Source organism: Gavialis gangeticus, unplaced genomic scaffold (assembly GCF_001723915.1).
Source record: "Gavialis gangeticus isolate Ggan-Ray unplaced genomic scaffold, GavGan_comp1, whole genome shotgun sequence".
NCBI lineage: Eukaryota > Metazoa > Chordata > Crocodylia > Gavialidae > Gavialis > Gavialis gangeticus.
In genome coordinates this window covers 10,554,575-10,570,670 of record NW_017729013.1, presented here as the reverse complement: position 1 = coordinate 10,570,670, position 16,096 = coordinate 10,554,575, and the positions used below count along the sequence as shown (strand labels likewise).

General features: G+C 45.2%; 1 protein-coding gene across 6 annotated transcripts in view; it reads left to right on the top strand.

The window, feature by feature from the left end:
• AP2B1 (adaptor related protein complex 2 beta 1 subunit) overlaps window positions 1-16,096 on the top strand; it is a 164,763-nt gene that overhangs the window by 134,927 nt on the left and 13,740 nt on the right. For all 6 annotated transcript variants that reach the window (XM_019511515.1, XM_019511514.1, XM_019511513.1 and 3 more), the window contains 2 exons: window positions 3,693-3,777; window positions 5,890-5,976. In XM_019511515.1, the coding sequence (XP_019367060.1) occupies window positions 3,693-3,777; window positions 5,890-5,976 (172 nt within the window). The remainder of the gene's footprint in view (window positions 1-3,692; window positions 3,778-5,889; window positions 5,977-16,096) is intronic.

The window sequence follows — 16,096 nt, the reverse complement described above, 5'->3', positions numbered from 1 at the left end:
TCCTACACCCCCAGCTCTGCCAGTGCCCCTTGCTTCCGACCCTCTGTGCTCTCTGCTGCCTCGGATTGCCCTCCCCCCTGCTCCAACCAGCAGAGCAAAGCAAAATCATGAACTCAGTTCCCGATTGCGCACATGCAGTACTAGGTATTTTGGGAACTATAGTTCTACCTAGCGTCAGCCATGTTGAAAATGGACTTGGGGAGGAAATCCCGAACATTTTGCTTGCATTTAAAAAACCCACCTGGACGCAGCACAGGGCATCAAAAATAGAGGACGTGTCCAGGAAAACCTGGATGTGTGGTAACCCTATTACAGGACATCAGGCCCAGCTCCCCTGCACTTGGGCAGGAAAGACTGCTGGGATCAGATGACCCCAGCAAGATGGGCATTAAGATGCTTTTTGAAGATTGCCAATGTGGGTGACTGTACCACGTCTGGGGAGAGCCTGTTCCAAATCCTCAGTGCTTGACTTGTCAAGAAGTTTTTCCTTATGTCTATTCTGAAGCAATTTTCAATCAGCTTGTGTCCATTATTTCTTGACCTCCCCTATGGGGCCTTGGTGAATAGTTGCTCCCCCAGGCCCTGATGTACTCATAGGCTGCCACCAAGTCCCCTCCAAGTCTTCCCTTCTCCAGGCTGAACAGTCCCAAGTCTTTCAGTCTCTCCTTGCATAACCTGGTCTCTAGGCCTCTAATCATGCGCGTGGCCCTCTTTTGGACTGTCTTGAGCTTCTCCATATCCTTTCTGAAGTGTGGCGTCTAGAACTGGATACAGTACTCCAACTGTGGTCTCACAAAGGCTGAGTAGAGCGGGAGGATGACATCCTTAGCCTTGCTCAAGGTGCCTCAGGGGATGCATGCCAATATTTGATAAGCTTTGCTAGCTACAGCATCACATTGGTGGCTCATGTTCATTTTGTTGTCTATCACGACACTCAGGTCTCATTCAGTTGTGGTGCTGACAAGTGTAGCACTGCCAAGCCCGTTAGTGTGTTATGGATTATTTTTTCTCCAGATGGAGCACTTTACATTTCTCTGTATTAAATGACATCAGGTTGATGTCTGTCCACCTCACAAACCTGTCCAGGTCAGCCTGTATTGCCAGCCTGTCCTCAAGCATGACCACACACCCCCATAGTTTGGTGTTGTCAGCAAACTTTGCCAGTTTGCTTTTAATACCCAAATCCAAATCATTGATGAATCGGGATGCCTTGTATTCTGGTCATCAGTAGCCACCCTAACTGGGCATGTGCTTCTAGATCCATGACTAGAGAAAGGAAGAGCTTCCCAGTCCCTGTTGCAAGGTGCTGCTGTTGTATAGCAACAACAACTAGCTCTGAAAACGAGTGATTCTTGCTGTAGAACAAATGCTGCAGTTCATAACAGAAACCAGAGATAGAAGAGATCTTTGGTCAGAGAGACCAGTTCTCTGCCACACCATGTCAGCTACTGTACCTCTGGCTGGAGCACTGTTGAGTCTAATATTAAATACTCCAAGCACTGCAGAAATAAACTTCCCTCAGGAGTTTATTGTGTTGCCTAAAAGACCTTGCTGTCAAGTTTTCCGATGCATTTAGCCTAAATTTTCCCCATTTAATCCTCTTACTCTCTTCACTTATGCCTAATTGTGCCACCTGAAGCAGTTCTATTTTCCTCCTTGCTGGCTAGTCCCTTTGAAGATTTATGCATGAATTATTCCCACCCTTGTAGTGTTAATTTAACCATTTTAAGTCAGTTTTGTTTCTCTACAAGGCTATGAGTTTGTTTCCATTCCAGTGGTAATGGGATGCCAAGAACTGAATGTAATATAATCCCATCTACCTCTGAGCTTTCCCACCTGCAAACATGATGCCAGCAATCAAAGTGCATGACAACCAATTATTATGTGCAACCATTTGCATTGTGATGTGGGTTGCACCATAATGTACAGGTTGATCATGGCTTTTAACTTATCCCTCCTCTTTAAAGGGTGTTTTTTTCTCACTGTGTGAATTAAATATAAACCTATTTTTAAAAAGACAGCTAAGAAAAAAAATTGTCACATTCAACCTTATGTTATTCCACTCTTTGGAAACAACCCAGCCTCTCAGATTATTTTCACTGGTTTGGAAAGCTGACCTCATTTCATTAACACTCTACTTTGCATGTGTTTTCAAATCAGTTGAGCTGGGTGTTCAGATTTCCCAATTATTTATCTTCTGCACTGTATTTATCAACAGCTGTTTTTACAGGGATTCATTTTATTTCCGAACACAGAGCAGGCACCTTTTTTTTTTTCTCCTCCCCCCACCCCAGGACATTTGGTTTTCCAGACAGAATCCAGATATGTTTTAATTGCTAAATTGGACCAGCTGTGAGATCTGTGTTCGCCAATAGGCACAGTTGCTGGGTTTATATTGCAATTGGAGGACTTAGAGGCTAGGATTTTCAGAGGCCTCAAGCCCAAACTCCTACTGAAATTTAAGGCTGTTCACAAGAGCTCAGGCAGTGTTTATAACAAGGGCATTTATAGTTTTTCCTGTCAATACTATCCATACTGTACCTGGGTTTGGTTTTCTGCACTAGAAGGATTGCTTATAACTGCCACTCTGCTCCAGGAACATATAATCAGATTGCAGTATGGTGTGGGCAGGGAGCAGGCAAGGTAGAAATAGAAGGCTAGTGTGACAGTCCCTAAATGTTTTGATGTGGCAATACATTTTCCTAGGTCTCTGTTTTGCTCGCATCATAAACTTCAGCAAGGGGAAAATTCAAGGTTTGTGGGCAAAAACAAGTTAGGAGTATGTTGCATGCTTTGTAGTTTGTGGTAGGAGGCAATTCATGGCATCTCTCCAGCTGCTAGTTTATGATCCTGTGGATTAAACTTTTTACCTATTGATTTCCCTGTCTCAGATGCTGTAAAGCAGATCCACACAGAGCTATTGACTCAGGTTCTGCCGTAGTGATGTTTTCACATCTCTCCTTCTGGTAAAGACATCAAACTCACTGGATCCTTGCATGTTGTGAAGGGAAAAGGGAGAGGGTGCCTGTGACTGGAAATTACAGAGAATCAAGAAAGTGTTTAGACTGAAAAAGCAGAAACAAGGGCATCTGCATAAACAAGTAATGGGACAGCAAGGAGCTGAAGGGGTGAAGAAGATCAGGAGTCTAGAGAATCCAAAAATTGATAGGTTGGTTGGTAATGGGCAGACTGCAAGAGAGAGGAAGAAACATATGGGCTGAAGATCTGAGATGACAGAGTAGCTGTGTGCAGCCAGAACAGATGAGCTTACAGAGGAGGTGAAAGGAAAAAAGTGTTGGGAAAGGAGAAAGAAACAAGAAATAAAAGGAGAATAAGGATACTTGCTGCCATCCCCTGCAATGTGACTGGCATTTTATGCTTCTGAAGAAAGCCCAGTGAAATAGCTATGGGAGGAGAGCGTGTGGCTGATAATGAAGGGGAGATAACAGAGGGCTAGATGTGATCCCTGTCGACCTCCTGTGTGATGTTTGAGACTCAGCATCTTCTTCTGCATATCACAGTAGGCATAGCTGGATATTCCTACCGATATCTCTCTGAGAAATACATGAGCCATTGTTGATGGTGGCTGGAAGATTCCTAAGGTCTCCCTGCCTTTCTCTGTCCCGGCTTGCCAGGTACACTTGTGTGCACTCCATAAGATATCATAATTCTCCTGTTTGTTTCCATTGCAGGTGGCTGTGAAAAACAACATTGATGTCTTCTACTTCAGCTGCCTAATTCCCCTCAATGTGCTTTTTGTAGAGGATGGCAAGATGGGTGAGTATTTTATGGTAAGATATATGGTTAGCTTTTTCTGGGCCCTTTGGAGACTAATGCAGGCAGGCAGGCAAGAAATTGGCAAAGTGTAGTTTATAGCCAGTCATCCCTCAGCAAAGATCTATCAACTTCAAACCAGTGCTTCAGACCAGTCCATTAATGAAGCAGTGCCAATGGCCCCTAAAAATCTGGGCATTAAAATTAAGTGGTCTCTCCTCTCTTCTAGTTGCCATTCAGTGGAGTTCAACAAACATAGGCAGATTAGTTTTCTTCTAGAGCACGGCTGTCCAATTAGTGACCTGCAGGCTGCATGCAGCCCATGTGGCATTCATTTGTGGCCCCAGTCTCCCACCTGGGTGCCACTTCTCTCATCACTCTGGAAGCTACTGCCATTGTAGCACCTAGGCTTGTCCACCTTCTTCCAGCCTCTCCTTCCTGCTTCTGCCCCGGGGGCAGGGCAGTTGCAGGGCCCAGGGAGCCTACACAGTGTGTGCCACCCCCCTCCAGCCACTCCAAAGTTGGACAGCTCTGTTCAAAAGCTGAATTCTGTTCTTTTTGGTGTTAGAGGGAAGTTGGACATTGATTTCACTGGCTTATCTAAACGTATCACTTGTTCTCGTGCACCTCTGTTCAGTAGCCCGCTTTTATATTAGGTGGGGAAGCTGCTTGAATAAACAGAAATTTCTCTTGCTTTTACTCCCAGCCTTTTTCTAGTGGTAAAAGTGGAAATCCTCAATGACATGGCTGTTCTGTTATTTTTGAGCTTTAGGGTCTCCTTCCTAGCCAGTCGTACCTACCCTGGGTTTATAAATGGCTGTCATAGTAAAGATTATCTTAAATCCACACCTAGATGGTCTTTAACGCTTTGTTGCTTACAGTAAAGTTAATCTAAACAGTGAGAAGATATATTGCAGGAAATAATCATGAACCCGACCTTATAGGGGTGCATGAGGTTTAGCTACTTGCGTCTTTTCAATTTCTGCTGCATCACTTTGACTCTTAATGATTGCATCAATAGGAGCAATAGGTTCAAAGCACATGAGCTGATGGTGCCTCTCTACTCAATGCTGATTAGGCCTCATCTAGAATATTTCTGTGCAGTTCTGGGCTCCAAATTTTAAAAAGGTCATGGAGAAATTAGAGAGGCAGGTGACAAAGATGATAAAAGATTTGGAAAGCAAGTCATATGCAGAGGCTGAAAGAGCTAGGCATTTTCAGCTTGCAGAAAAGGCACTTAAGAGGGAATATGATAGCAGTCTTCAAATACTTGAAGGACTGCCTTAAAGAGAGAAAGCATCTTTTCTCTCTTGCTTCAGAGAGGAGGGCTCGGACCAATGGCTGTATGTTTTTAGATTGGAAAAACTTCTTCGCTGTCAGAATATTGAGACAGTGGAATAGACTACCTAAGGAAGTTGTGGACTCTCTGTCACTAGAGGTGTTCAGGAAGAAATTGGACAGCCACTAGTTTGGAATGGTTTAGATGTAGACCTGTGTTGTATTATGGGCATTTCCTGTACTTCTGGGCTTTACTGTTTGCCCCCACCCCTCTTTTTCTGCTACATGTGTCAGGGTATTGTTAAGCCTTCCTCAGAGGCATTTGAGTGTTGGCTAATTTTTTGCTGGGGGTTGACTGAGGTGTGCCAGTGCTTCTACTGGGGCTAAAGCCACAGGTTCCTGGCTAGAGGGTCTTGGACCTCCACTTGAGATGAGACCAATCACCATAATTGGAGTAAAGAAGAAATTTTACCCCATGGTCAGATTGGTATGAACTGTGGGTATTTTTACTTTCCTCTGTAGTAGGGAGTCAGGCCCCTCTTCCCAGGACCTCCTGAGTGTATATTTACTCGATTTTATAGAAGCAGGACATTGGCTGCCATAGTTCCCCTACTTTACCTGTGGCAGGTTACAGTGTTATTTCTATGTTGTGTCAGAGTTGAGGAGTTTAGATTATGGATTGTACAGGATAATTTAGATAAGGATGATTCTACCTCAGGCACTAGATGACCTCTGATGACCCTTCCAGCCCTACTTCTCTATGATACTGTAATGCTGTGGGTATTTCAAAGAGCCAGGAGGATGGAGTACTCACACTGCCTTTTCTCCCTTATCTAGAACGCCAGGTTTTCCTTGCAACATGGAAGGACATTCCAAATGAAAATGAGCTGCAATTCCAGATTAAAGACTGTCACCTGAATGCTGGTGAGTGACTTGACTCTGATGCCAAAAGCCTTTGTATGACATGTGGAATGGATGGATGCTGGTATTGCATATCCAAAACACTGCAGGTAGAAGCAGAGCAGCTTTCAACTCTAGATCCCAGGTTTTGTTTTTAATTGACTAAAATTTTGTCTAAATCCCATACAAAGAAGTTCCCCATTTCTGGCCCCTTTTTTTCTGGTCCCTTTTTTTCTTACCTTGTGTTCTCTTTTGTGCTTCACTGATTTGTCTGTAAACCCAGCACAGAACTGTCTTTGGAGTGGATCTCAAAACCTGTTGTTCCATGTCAGTCTTTCCGTGCTATGCTGGTCCCCGAGACAAGTTTTTGTTAGCTGCAGGGGCAGCCACGATCCAGCAGAGTGAGAAGAAGTGATTAGGAACCAAAAAATGGGGATTCTAGCTGTGGTGTGCCACTTACCTATGGTGTGACCTTGGCCAAATAACTTTCTCTTGCTTTGTTACACACTTACTTACAGATATGGAATAATAATCTTGTGTCTTGTGCATTAACATCTGCAGATAAAATCTTTCTGTTAGGTGCAATGTCTTACACAGTTATTGGTAAATCTGTTGATGTCTTCCTATCATCTGCCCAGAACAACGGAATGCTTAGTCATTTCTTTGCCTCTATGTGAGAACATTAGACTCGTACTTATGACCTTGTTACTACGGAAGGAGGAGAGAGAGTGCAGCTAGCAAATCAGTTTTGTCTGAGGCCTGGATGGGATCCAAATGCTTCTCCTGAAAGCCCAGTGTTTTACAGAGGAGAAACATGTCCCTGTTGATTACAACTCCATGTAACTATTTTATTTTCTTTCATGCCTGCCATTACACAGTGATAACACCCTCTGACTTCACTCAAAGGCAGGAACTACAGGTCCTTTTGTAGTTATAATTATTGCTATTTTGGAACATAAGCTGGAAAAAATAACAGCTGGTGTCCCTTGTGACTTGATTCCATCCAAGGGCTTCTGATGAAAGCAACCCCTGAACCTTTGCCATGACTTTCCATCCTCTTAAACCCTAACTCAGCCCACAGACCGTGCAGCCTAACTTGAAACTCTGCATTGTTGTCAGTCATGCCCTTCTTCCTCTGTAGCCATCCATTAGCTACTCTGTCTTGAGCACTGTGCAATACAGGAGGAACTAGAGGATGGCTTTTTGTTGGCTGCTGACTGCTTCCGGATGGCAGAAGTACTGGGATCTACAGGGCAGTTTAGAAAGGAAACATTCATTTGCACATTTCTTTCTTGTAATTTTTTCCATGTGGGCTTGGATTATGTACATTCTATCACTTTTAGGTGCCTTTATAGCCTGTAGATTCACAGAGCTACTTCTTTCGCCCTGACTCAGCCTCTATAACCTGTAATTGTAATGAATCTGCCTGCTCAGGATAGGAGAGGAGAGAAGCTGCCGATTTACTTCCCAATTATTGGAACAGGAATTGACATACTCAGCTGGCTGTGTGGTCCAGGGTACCATCACATTAACCAGTTCCAGATGCCTGTAATTATGGGGTATTGTACCATTCAGGGAATTTCTGTTTCTGTCCCTGGCCAGTTTATACAATGTAGGCCAGTTGTTTGTTTATTTTTACTGGGAAAAACAACAGGATATCAATAACTAGTAGCATTTGCTATTAGGCTGTTTACTAGCCAAGTGCCAGACCTCATGCCTAGGCTCACTTAAAATTGTAATGAAGTTGAGCTCTGGTGTCGGGGGAAGAATGGTACATGGGCACACTGTCACCTAAGCATGTTTCTCTGCTGTTGTATTCTCTGTGCGAGTAATAACATTTCTCTATTGTCATGTTATCTGCAGCCATCACCAGGACTCCAAGATAGGAAGCTGCTGTCAGTCTCTTTAGTGAGAGCTTTGGAAACGGTGTCTCTTTTGAGTGCAATCAGTCACCAGGGAGGCTATAAAGCAAGTAGAATCTGTCAACCTCCTCTGCTTATTTAGGGAGGAAAGTGGGTCATGTCTGATAAACACACTTCAAATGCTTTATCAGCTGAAGACACTCTTCTTGTATCTCCGAAGCTGATGCCTATTCCCCTGTCGCAATTACATAGGCGACTTCCTTCCCTGGCCACCTGGATTTCTGAAATAAGCGGGCTGAGAGTCAGAGAGCCAAGACATTGGCCTGGGAATGGAAGGTATGGGGTTTGCCTACCCAGGGGCTTTAGCTCCCGGTGTACGTCTAACATGCTGCTGGAACAGCACAAATTGTACCATTGAAGGTTGACCAGTTTTCAGGGTGGTGTAAGCTGCCCCTGTAGAAACCACCCTGCCTCAGTTTAAGTCCAGTATAAGTGAGCATGGGTGTGATTAACCAGTGTAGACTGGAGCAAGAGCCCTCATTTTCTCAAGAGATGGTAGCATTCAGCACTGAAATCTTTGAGACCTTGCTGTCAGTGTCAGTTCATGCTCAGGTGGCCTCTTTCCTCCTGAAGGAATCCAGGAACAGATAAATAACCGCAGTCCACCTTCCCTCAGCTGCCACTGGAAAGTCAGCCCAGTAGCAGCTGTATGGCTCCCATAATGTTGGCAAAGCAGAGGACAAACACTTTGGGATTGTAGTCATAGCCAACTGATTGGCTCTGCCAGGGCAGCAGACATCACAAAAAGAATCTACAAATTTCAGTAGCTCCCAGTTAAAATTCAAAATTTGCTGGACTGCAGCATTTCAGCACCGTTCACTACTTCCAATAGCTGCTTGCTTCTATAATACGTGTTCAGGCCATCACTTGTCGGTATGAATTTTATTAATCCCATCACACCCACTCGGATAATTGATTAATGACTAGCATGTTTTCATGAATACCCAGTGGTGAGTTCCCTCCCAAGTTTAGGAACCATAACATTCATTCTCCAATCTAACTGATTCCAGTTCAGCAATATGAATTTAGCTGAAAATTTTAGCAGCTAAAAACACCTTCACTCTTCAGCTGATGTGCCCTAATCACAGCAAAACCAGCTCTTTAAATATAGTAGCCATAGCTGGCAGTTGACAGATGGAGTTGAACACACAGAATACTGTGGATTGGCTACTGAGGAACTGAGGTGGGACTGGGGAGTAATCCAAATAGTATTGCCTACATCATTGGTGTGCCATCTGGCATTCCTGCTCCTTGCCACAAAGTCCCTTCACTTTCATGTATAGGGATGTGGATGATGCACAGAGCCCTGCCATCCAGCTGAGTGGAGAATACCAATTTCTTTAAGGAGGCATGAATGACTCAGAACAACAGACCTATTGTTTTGTCCTTTGCTGACTCAGGGATTCGGCTTGCTAATTTCTTGCATGCTGTATGCCGCACATCCAGGATTGGCTGCCCCAGTTCAGTAGTCTAACTTCAAAGCAGCTCTAGCCTAAACTCTGGCATTTTACTCGAGTTGCTGCTTTTGTTCCTGCCAGGGCAAAATTTACAGGAAGGAGCTTTCTAGACTACAGGAGTGGCTAGAATGCATAGGAGTGATTTACAGCCCCATCCTGTTACAGCTCTTACACACTCAGTTGTGATCCTGTTCCACTCAAGTCCCTTTAAAAAACTGTTAATGCACTGAATTTTGTGATGTGCCATCTTAAGTCACAAAAAGCAGCAAGAGGAGGATGCACATCCTTTTGTGCAAACTCAAGGGACTCAAGCAAGGTGGAATAGGATCACGTTTAAGCATCTTAACAGATGAAACAGAATCTAGCTTTTACTCTCTTGCATCTCTAACTCATGACTTTAAGACCTTTATCCCCACAAGTGGTTGCAGGGGCTGATGTCAATGTCCTTGTAAACCCAGTGTAATCAGGAAGGCTTCATGTATATATGGGTGTCACTCTGCCATGGAGTCACTTGCCAAGCAAGATGGTCATGTAACTATACACATATCTTCCATTTGAAGTGTGCTTGTGACATAGTTTGTATTTTGAATGTGTTGATGGCCTAAGAGCCCTGATGTACGATAAATTAATATCTGTCTGATGCATTTGCAGGGACCAAACATCTATCCTGGAATAGAAGCAGACATACCATATTTAAATCAGTATAACTACAGTACTCTGATTTTTCCACAAGTAGTTCTGCACTGGTAAATTAGTATCTTATGTTTGCTGGGTTTTTTGTTTTTTTGTTTTAATGCTGGTATAAGGGTGGGTTACACTCGCATTAAACTCACCATATATCCAATCCTTAAAGCTGTAGAGCTGTCTCCAGTATTTAGAGCACCAGTGTTTGCTGGTTTGTGGGCAACAATACCAAGCAAGGGGCTGCAGGCAGCATCATACCTTGCTTTCCCTACCAAGTTCTATATTAACTTTTTGCTTTCCTGTGACTATATGACAAGGTTTCAGATTTGAACTGTGGGTTGGGAACCACTTCAACAGAGAGAAACTCTGATTTTGGAAATGGATTAGAGAAATAGCATGTGATCTTTTCATTTGGCTATAATGAATACATCCGAGGGGTCAGAGTTAAGGTTATAAACTTCACTTTCTAATGTCATTACTTTTATACTGACTTGGATCTTATGTTCTTTAATCTTTATGTTCTATAAATGAAAAGGAAAGAAAAATCTAGTTAAAAGGTGAAAAGGGCAGAAAAATCCGAGTCTTCTAAAATTTAGAAGCTCCAGAAGAATGAGGCTACCTTATATTGCTAAATTTTGAAACTCCACCGGAGCATAAGGTTTTCAATGCTCTATCCTTTTCTGCATTGAAAATCTACCTAGTGATATGTCAGAGATGCTAGCTGACAGCTACTAACCAGTTTCTCATAGCTCTCAATGTTAGCCAACATGACTGTCCTACATGTGTGAAACCAAATTCATCAATCTTGACAGTTCAGATTATTCATTTCCTGCAGATGGTGCAGCGTTCTTCTTTACCAGCTAACTCATGTTAAAATGACATTTGCCTTTCCTCCACTGGTTTTATTTTAAATGTGCTAAAGCACAGTCAGGGCCAAAAGAACCATTACAATAAAGTCTAATATGCATCAGTTAAAAGAAGGTGTCTCAAAAATACATTGTATGTTTTCGCTGTTTTCATTTGAATATGTTTTATCTGTATCTAGCTGTATTTCCTTCCATTTTCTCATACAATTTATGCCTTTTGTTTGCTGCTGTTTGCCCTATCACTGTTTTACAAATTAAACTGCTCAGTAATTTGGGCTTTGCTTTGTCAGCCTAATCTAAAGAACATTTCTTATTTTAGCATAATGGCTGTGTATATGCTGTCTAGTAAGAGAAAGAGATTCTGTTCTTTTTTGTTATGTAACTCATCCTAGTTTCCTCTATCTCTGTCACTGCCAGAGGAGATCTGAGTATATTGGAGCTGATTCAGAAGCCAGATTTGGTGTGATAAATCTGTTCAAAGAATATCACAGACCAAATTTTCAGAAGACCTTGGCACTGGAGAATTTAATTTATACACCTAAATGAAATGGGTATATTTCATAGGTCAGTGCGTACAGAACAGTATTATAGAATCACAGAAGAACAGGGCTGGACAGGACCTCGGGATATCACATCTAGTCCAACCCCATGATCAAGGCAGGACCATTCCTGACAAAACTATCTTAGATAAGTATTTGTCTAACCTGTTCTTAAAACCTTTGCAAACAGTACTCTCGTACTAGGCTCAGTGCTCTAAACATCAAAAAGAGGCTCATTTGCCATAGGTAAAGCAGGGAGACTGTCAGTGTCCTGCCACTGCAAGGACAGAAGTACTTGTTAAGTACTTTCAGGAGAGATAAGGAAGGCAAAAACTCCCACAGTCCATGCTAATCTGACCATGGGGTGAAATTCCTTCCTGATGCTAAATGGGGTGATCAATCAGACCCTGAGTGGAGAAGCAAGACCCTCTGGCCAGGAGCCTCTGGGGTTTCAGTCCGAGCAGCAGCTTCAGCACACCCTAGTCAAAATCTCTAACCTTAGCTGAAGCTAACACCCAGTGTTTCTGAGGGGGGAAAAAAGAAGCCCAAACCTGACACTCCTGGAAACAGGAGGAGGAGGAGGGAATTTCTGCTCAACCCCATTTAACAACCAGCAAAGCCCAGAAGCATGGGGAAAACCAAACACCCTCCACTCTGCTCTGCAAATTATGGATAGCAGAGCGCAATTCCACCCAACCCACATCCTAAATGGAGAGCCAGAATTCCCCTTTCTGTCATCCTGTTCTCTCCATGAACTTTTCCCAGCGCCTTCAAGGTTCTTTCATAGCTAAGACAGATTGTGGAGCCCTACTTCATTCTGCTGTTGCAAAGGATAATCTCTCCAGCCTGCTCTGGGCTTCAGAGCCCTTCTCATGGTTTCTGAGCAATGCCTGTGTGGGGATCTCCAGGGCTTCCAGCTATTGCTCTTCACTGTACACTGTAGGCACTACTACTCCTAGATCATCCCTAAACAATGTTTGTCCAACTTCCTTTTAAAAGCTTCTAATGGAGGAGGTTCCACAACTTCCTTAAGCAGACTGTTCCACTGCCTTGCTGTTCTTACAGTGGTCTTTCTCATGGGCAAGAACATTTCCTGTGTATAACGCAAAGATGTCAACAACCCATGAATAAATAGGATTTCATTACCTGCAGCCAGTCAACTATCCAGCACTTTCCAAAACTCAGAGATGTAAAGGCATCCAGAAGGGTGAAGCTAGGCAGAGTTACCCAAGAATCCCCTCAAGGATTTCCTTTCAGGAAAGAAAGGTTGAGGTTTCACACTGTTTTGTTCCAATATAAAACAAACAAAAAAAGAAACACTTTGAGTTTTTTCATGAAAAAAATGATGGTTGTGTTTTCAGTGCTAGAAAGAAAAAGCATCCTCATGCATATCTTTTAAAATGTAACGTTTTCGTTAAAAAAATAACCCATTTTATGTATGAGGAGCGGTTGGCAGAAACACCGCACTGTAGCAAGTCATATAGCAAGGACAGAGGCACAGGGGGGGTCATCTTGCTAAAGGATTGACTTTTGCCCAGGGAAACAGCAGCATCTCTATTCATTGAAGACTTTCAAGAAGCAGGATATTAGCCATCTGTCTGAGTGCTTTAGGAAAAGTGTCTTGCATCTCTGCTGCATTTGGACTTAGTGACCTCAGGGTCCCTTCAACTCTGTAATTCTACATTTCTAGTATGCAAAATCATCCAATCGAGCTGGTCCTTGGAAAGATCTCTGAATAGTCAGCACAGCCCACTTATAAGCTTCTGCTTGTAACTCATGGTCATTAACAAGAGCTTTGCTGCACAATGGTAAATCCAGAGCACAATTTAAAGCAAGGCTGATCTCAGCTCCCAGCAAATGCGTGTTTTTAAAGGCTGTACTGTCACATGACATTAGCTGCCCTGCTTTCAGCAAAGCACTGCCTGGCATCGTTGCCTAGCAACACTGTCCCATCTTAGAGAACCTGACATTGGCTCAGACTTGCTTACAGAGAAGTGGCTGGAGCCACTGCCTGGGGGTGGGAGGGAATCAGAAATGACACTTGCTCTCCAGTTTGCATTTCTAGCGCCTGCACTGAGAGGGATGGAATCAGGTAATGATGCAGACCCCAGCATGGCTTGGATTGTTTTAAGGGGCTGTGGCTGAGTCACCGATAATTTGCATGCAGTGTGCATGTCAGGGTGGTTAATATGAAGAGCCCCTATAATGGCTGAAGTAGGAAGCTGTCAAGACTTCAGAGTTCTCACCCTAGCTCTGATCATGGAGATGCATCTCTTTGGACCTTCCCTCCTAGTTCCCTTATCTGTGGAAAGGGATGGTAGGACCAGCAGTGCTTTGGGGAGCAGGAGGTGAAAGCAGAGCTCTCAGGTAGAAGGCAGGCTCTAGGGAAGAGATTTTAGAGTGGATGGCTCCATGGGAGACCATATCTAGTGGCCCTGCTGCAGCCTGGAATCTTTAATTTGCACTGACAGTCGGAGCTGCCCTGATGTCATACCCTGGAAGGATGCTCCTACCCAAGGCTTGTTGGAAGTAGCCATTACTGTTGCTACAGGGCTGTAACAGGGAGCTGCAGAGCCAGAGCTCAGCCTCTGTGCAGTCTGAACCCCTGCACCCTAGTAAGGAGCAGTGGTTCCTAAATTTAAAGCAACAGTTGCTATCTGATAAAGCAAGACTGAAGCCTGTGGGTTAAACACAGTTGGCTTTGGATTCAGCTTAGTGTTCCCTGCGCCTTTTGCTGGGAGTGCTTTTGCAAAGCTTCAGCAGGTCAGCATCTCAAGGCTCAGAGGAACTGCTAACTGTTAAGAGATGGGTTGACTGGTAGGAGTAAGATTGATTATACAGTCAAGTCCTTTGAAGCTGGACTTGTGTGCCGTGGCTTAAACACAGCTTGCTCAGAGGACAATCATACCTGTGCGATAAATTGCAGGTAACTTCAGCCAAGAGAACTATCCAAGATGCATCTCACCCAGTAGTAGGTTTTTGGCTTCAGAAACCTCTGCAGACTTGGCAGCAACATCCTGTTTAGGTGGGACAAGAAGCACATGTTGGATTTATCCTGATCCCTAGCAGCTGATGCCATTTACAATGCAGGGCTCCCCTGCCTGTGGCTGTTGCATTGGAGGAGGCTCTTCTGCACTGTGTGTTCCGCTAATCTGGAAGCCTCTGTTCCACAGAGAAGGGTAGGATAGGAGGGAGGGAGGTTGGAAAGCCTGGGAGCTCATTAGCTGCTTGTATCTCCTAGTTTCCATAGTAACCTAGGAAGAAAGGAAAAACCCAAACTGAACAAGGAGCTGCAGCTGCATGAAGCCTGCGCATAACTTCTGCCAGCAGCTGTACTACAGCCTGCGGGAGCAGGCAGAGGTTACCCCAGCTGCAGGCCTCAGGACTGAGGCTTGATTCAGCAAAGCATGCATGCTGTGCAGGTATCCTGCTGCTCTGGCTGGACAGATCCTGCTTCAGGAGGAGGAGAAGGGGCAGGATGCCAGATTGCAATGGGGACATGAGACCCCTGAATCTCTGTCTTTGCTCTCTGCTGTGCAGACAGAGGCTCAGATAGCTAAGAAGGAGCCTCTTAGATGCTCTCTTTCAGCTTTTGGCACCAGCACTGCCCTAAGCATTTCGCTTTTTCAAATTAGAAAGCTTTGAGCCAGCTGGACCTCTGGATTTTAGCATCCATGAGTGTAGGGCAGGGGTAGGCAAAATATGGCCTGTGGCAGGTCTTTGTCTGGGCCGCAGAGGGTCCCTTGCTCCCACCTGACCCAGGCAGTCTAGCTGCGACCCCCTGGGCATGCAGTGGGGCTGGGGCAGCTCCGCAGTTGGACTGCATTTCTAGGCAGCCTGGGTGACAGCGGCTCTTTTTGCAGTTGCTGCCGCTGCTGGCTTCAGCCCCATGGTACCAGCAAGGACCCGTGCACGCAGCCCCAACCCTGCGCCTGCTCGGAGCTCACCCATCTAGGTTCAGTAGCAGTGACGAGGGACAGAAACTGTTCCTCACCACGGGGGAAAACAGTGCCTCCCACTGCTGCACAGTTCCTGCTGCAGCCACCCAGAGCCTGCAGCGTGCCCAGCTGCCCTGCATTGGGCTGGCCAGCAGGGCAGCGGTGGCAACACAGAGCAAACGCAGAGCAGCCTGGTGCGGTGCAGGCTCCAGGTGGCTGCAGCAGGAAATGCCAAGCAGCAGGAGGGAGAGGGGCTGCTTTCCCCTGCACTGAGCAATAGCTTCTGTCCCACACCCCTGCTGCTGAGCCTAGACAGGTGATCCCGGAGCAGGCGTGGGACACACAGGGTCAGGGCTGTGCAATGTGAGTCCCCACCAGTACCACAGGGCTGGGGCCAGCAGGGGCGGCTGCTGGAAGGGGCTGCCACCACCCAGGCTACCTAGAAAGACTGTCTAGCTGCAGAGCTGCCCCAGCCCTACTGTGTACCTGGGGGAGGCAGGACAGAGCAGACGTGGGGCAGGGCTGTGCTTGGGTTCCCGCTGAACTTCTCTGGTGATGATGAGTCTAGAGCGGGCGCAGGGTGTGCTGGGGCTGCATGCTGCTGGTGATGGCAGGGAGGCACCGCAGGGCTGTTGCTAACCAGCTCAAGGGGGGGGTGTGCATTGGGGGCTCCCATACCCACAAACCCTTCCCCACAAACCCCACAACGACACCCTCCCCCACACACAATCACACGCC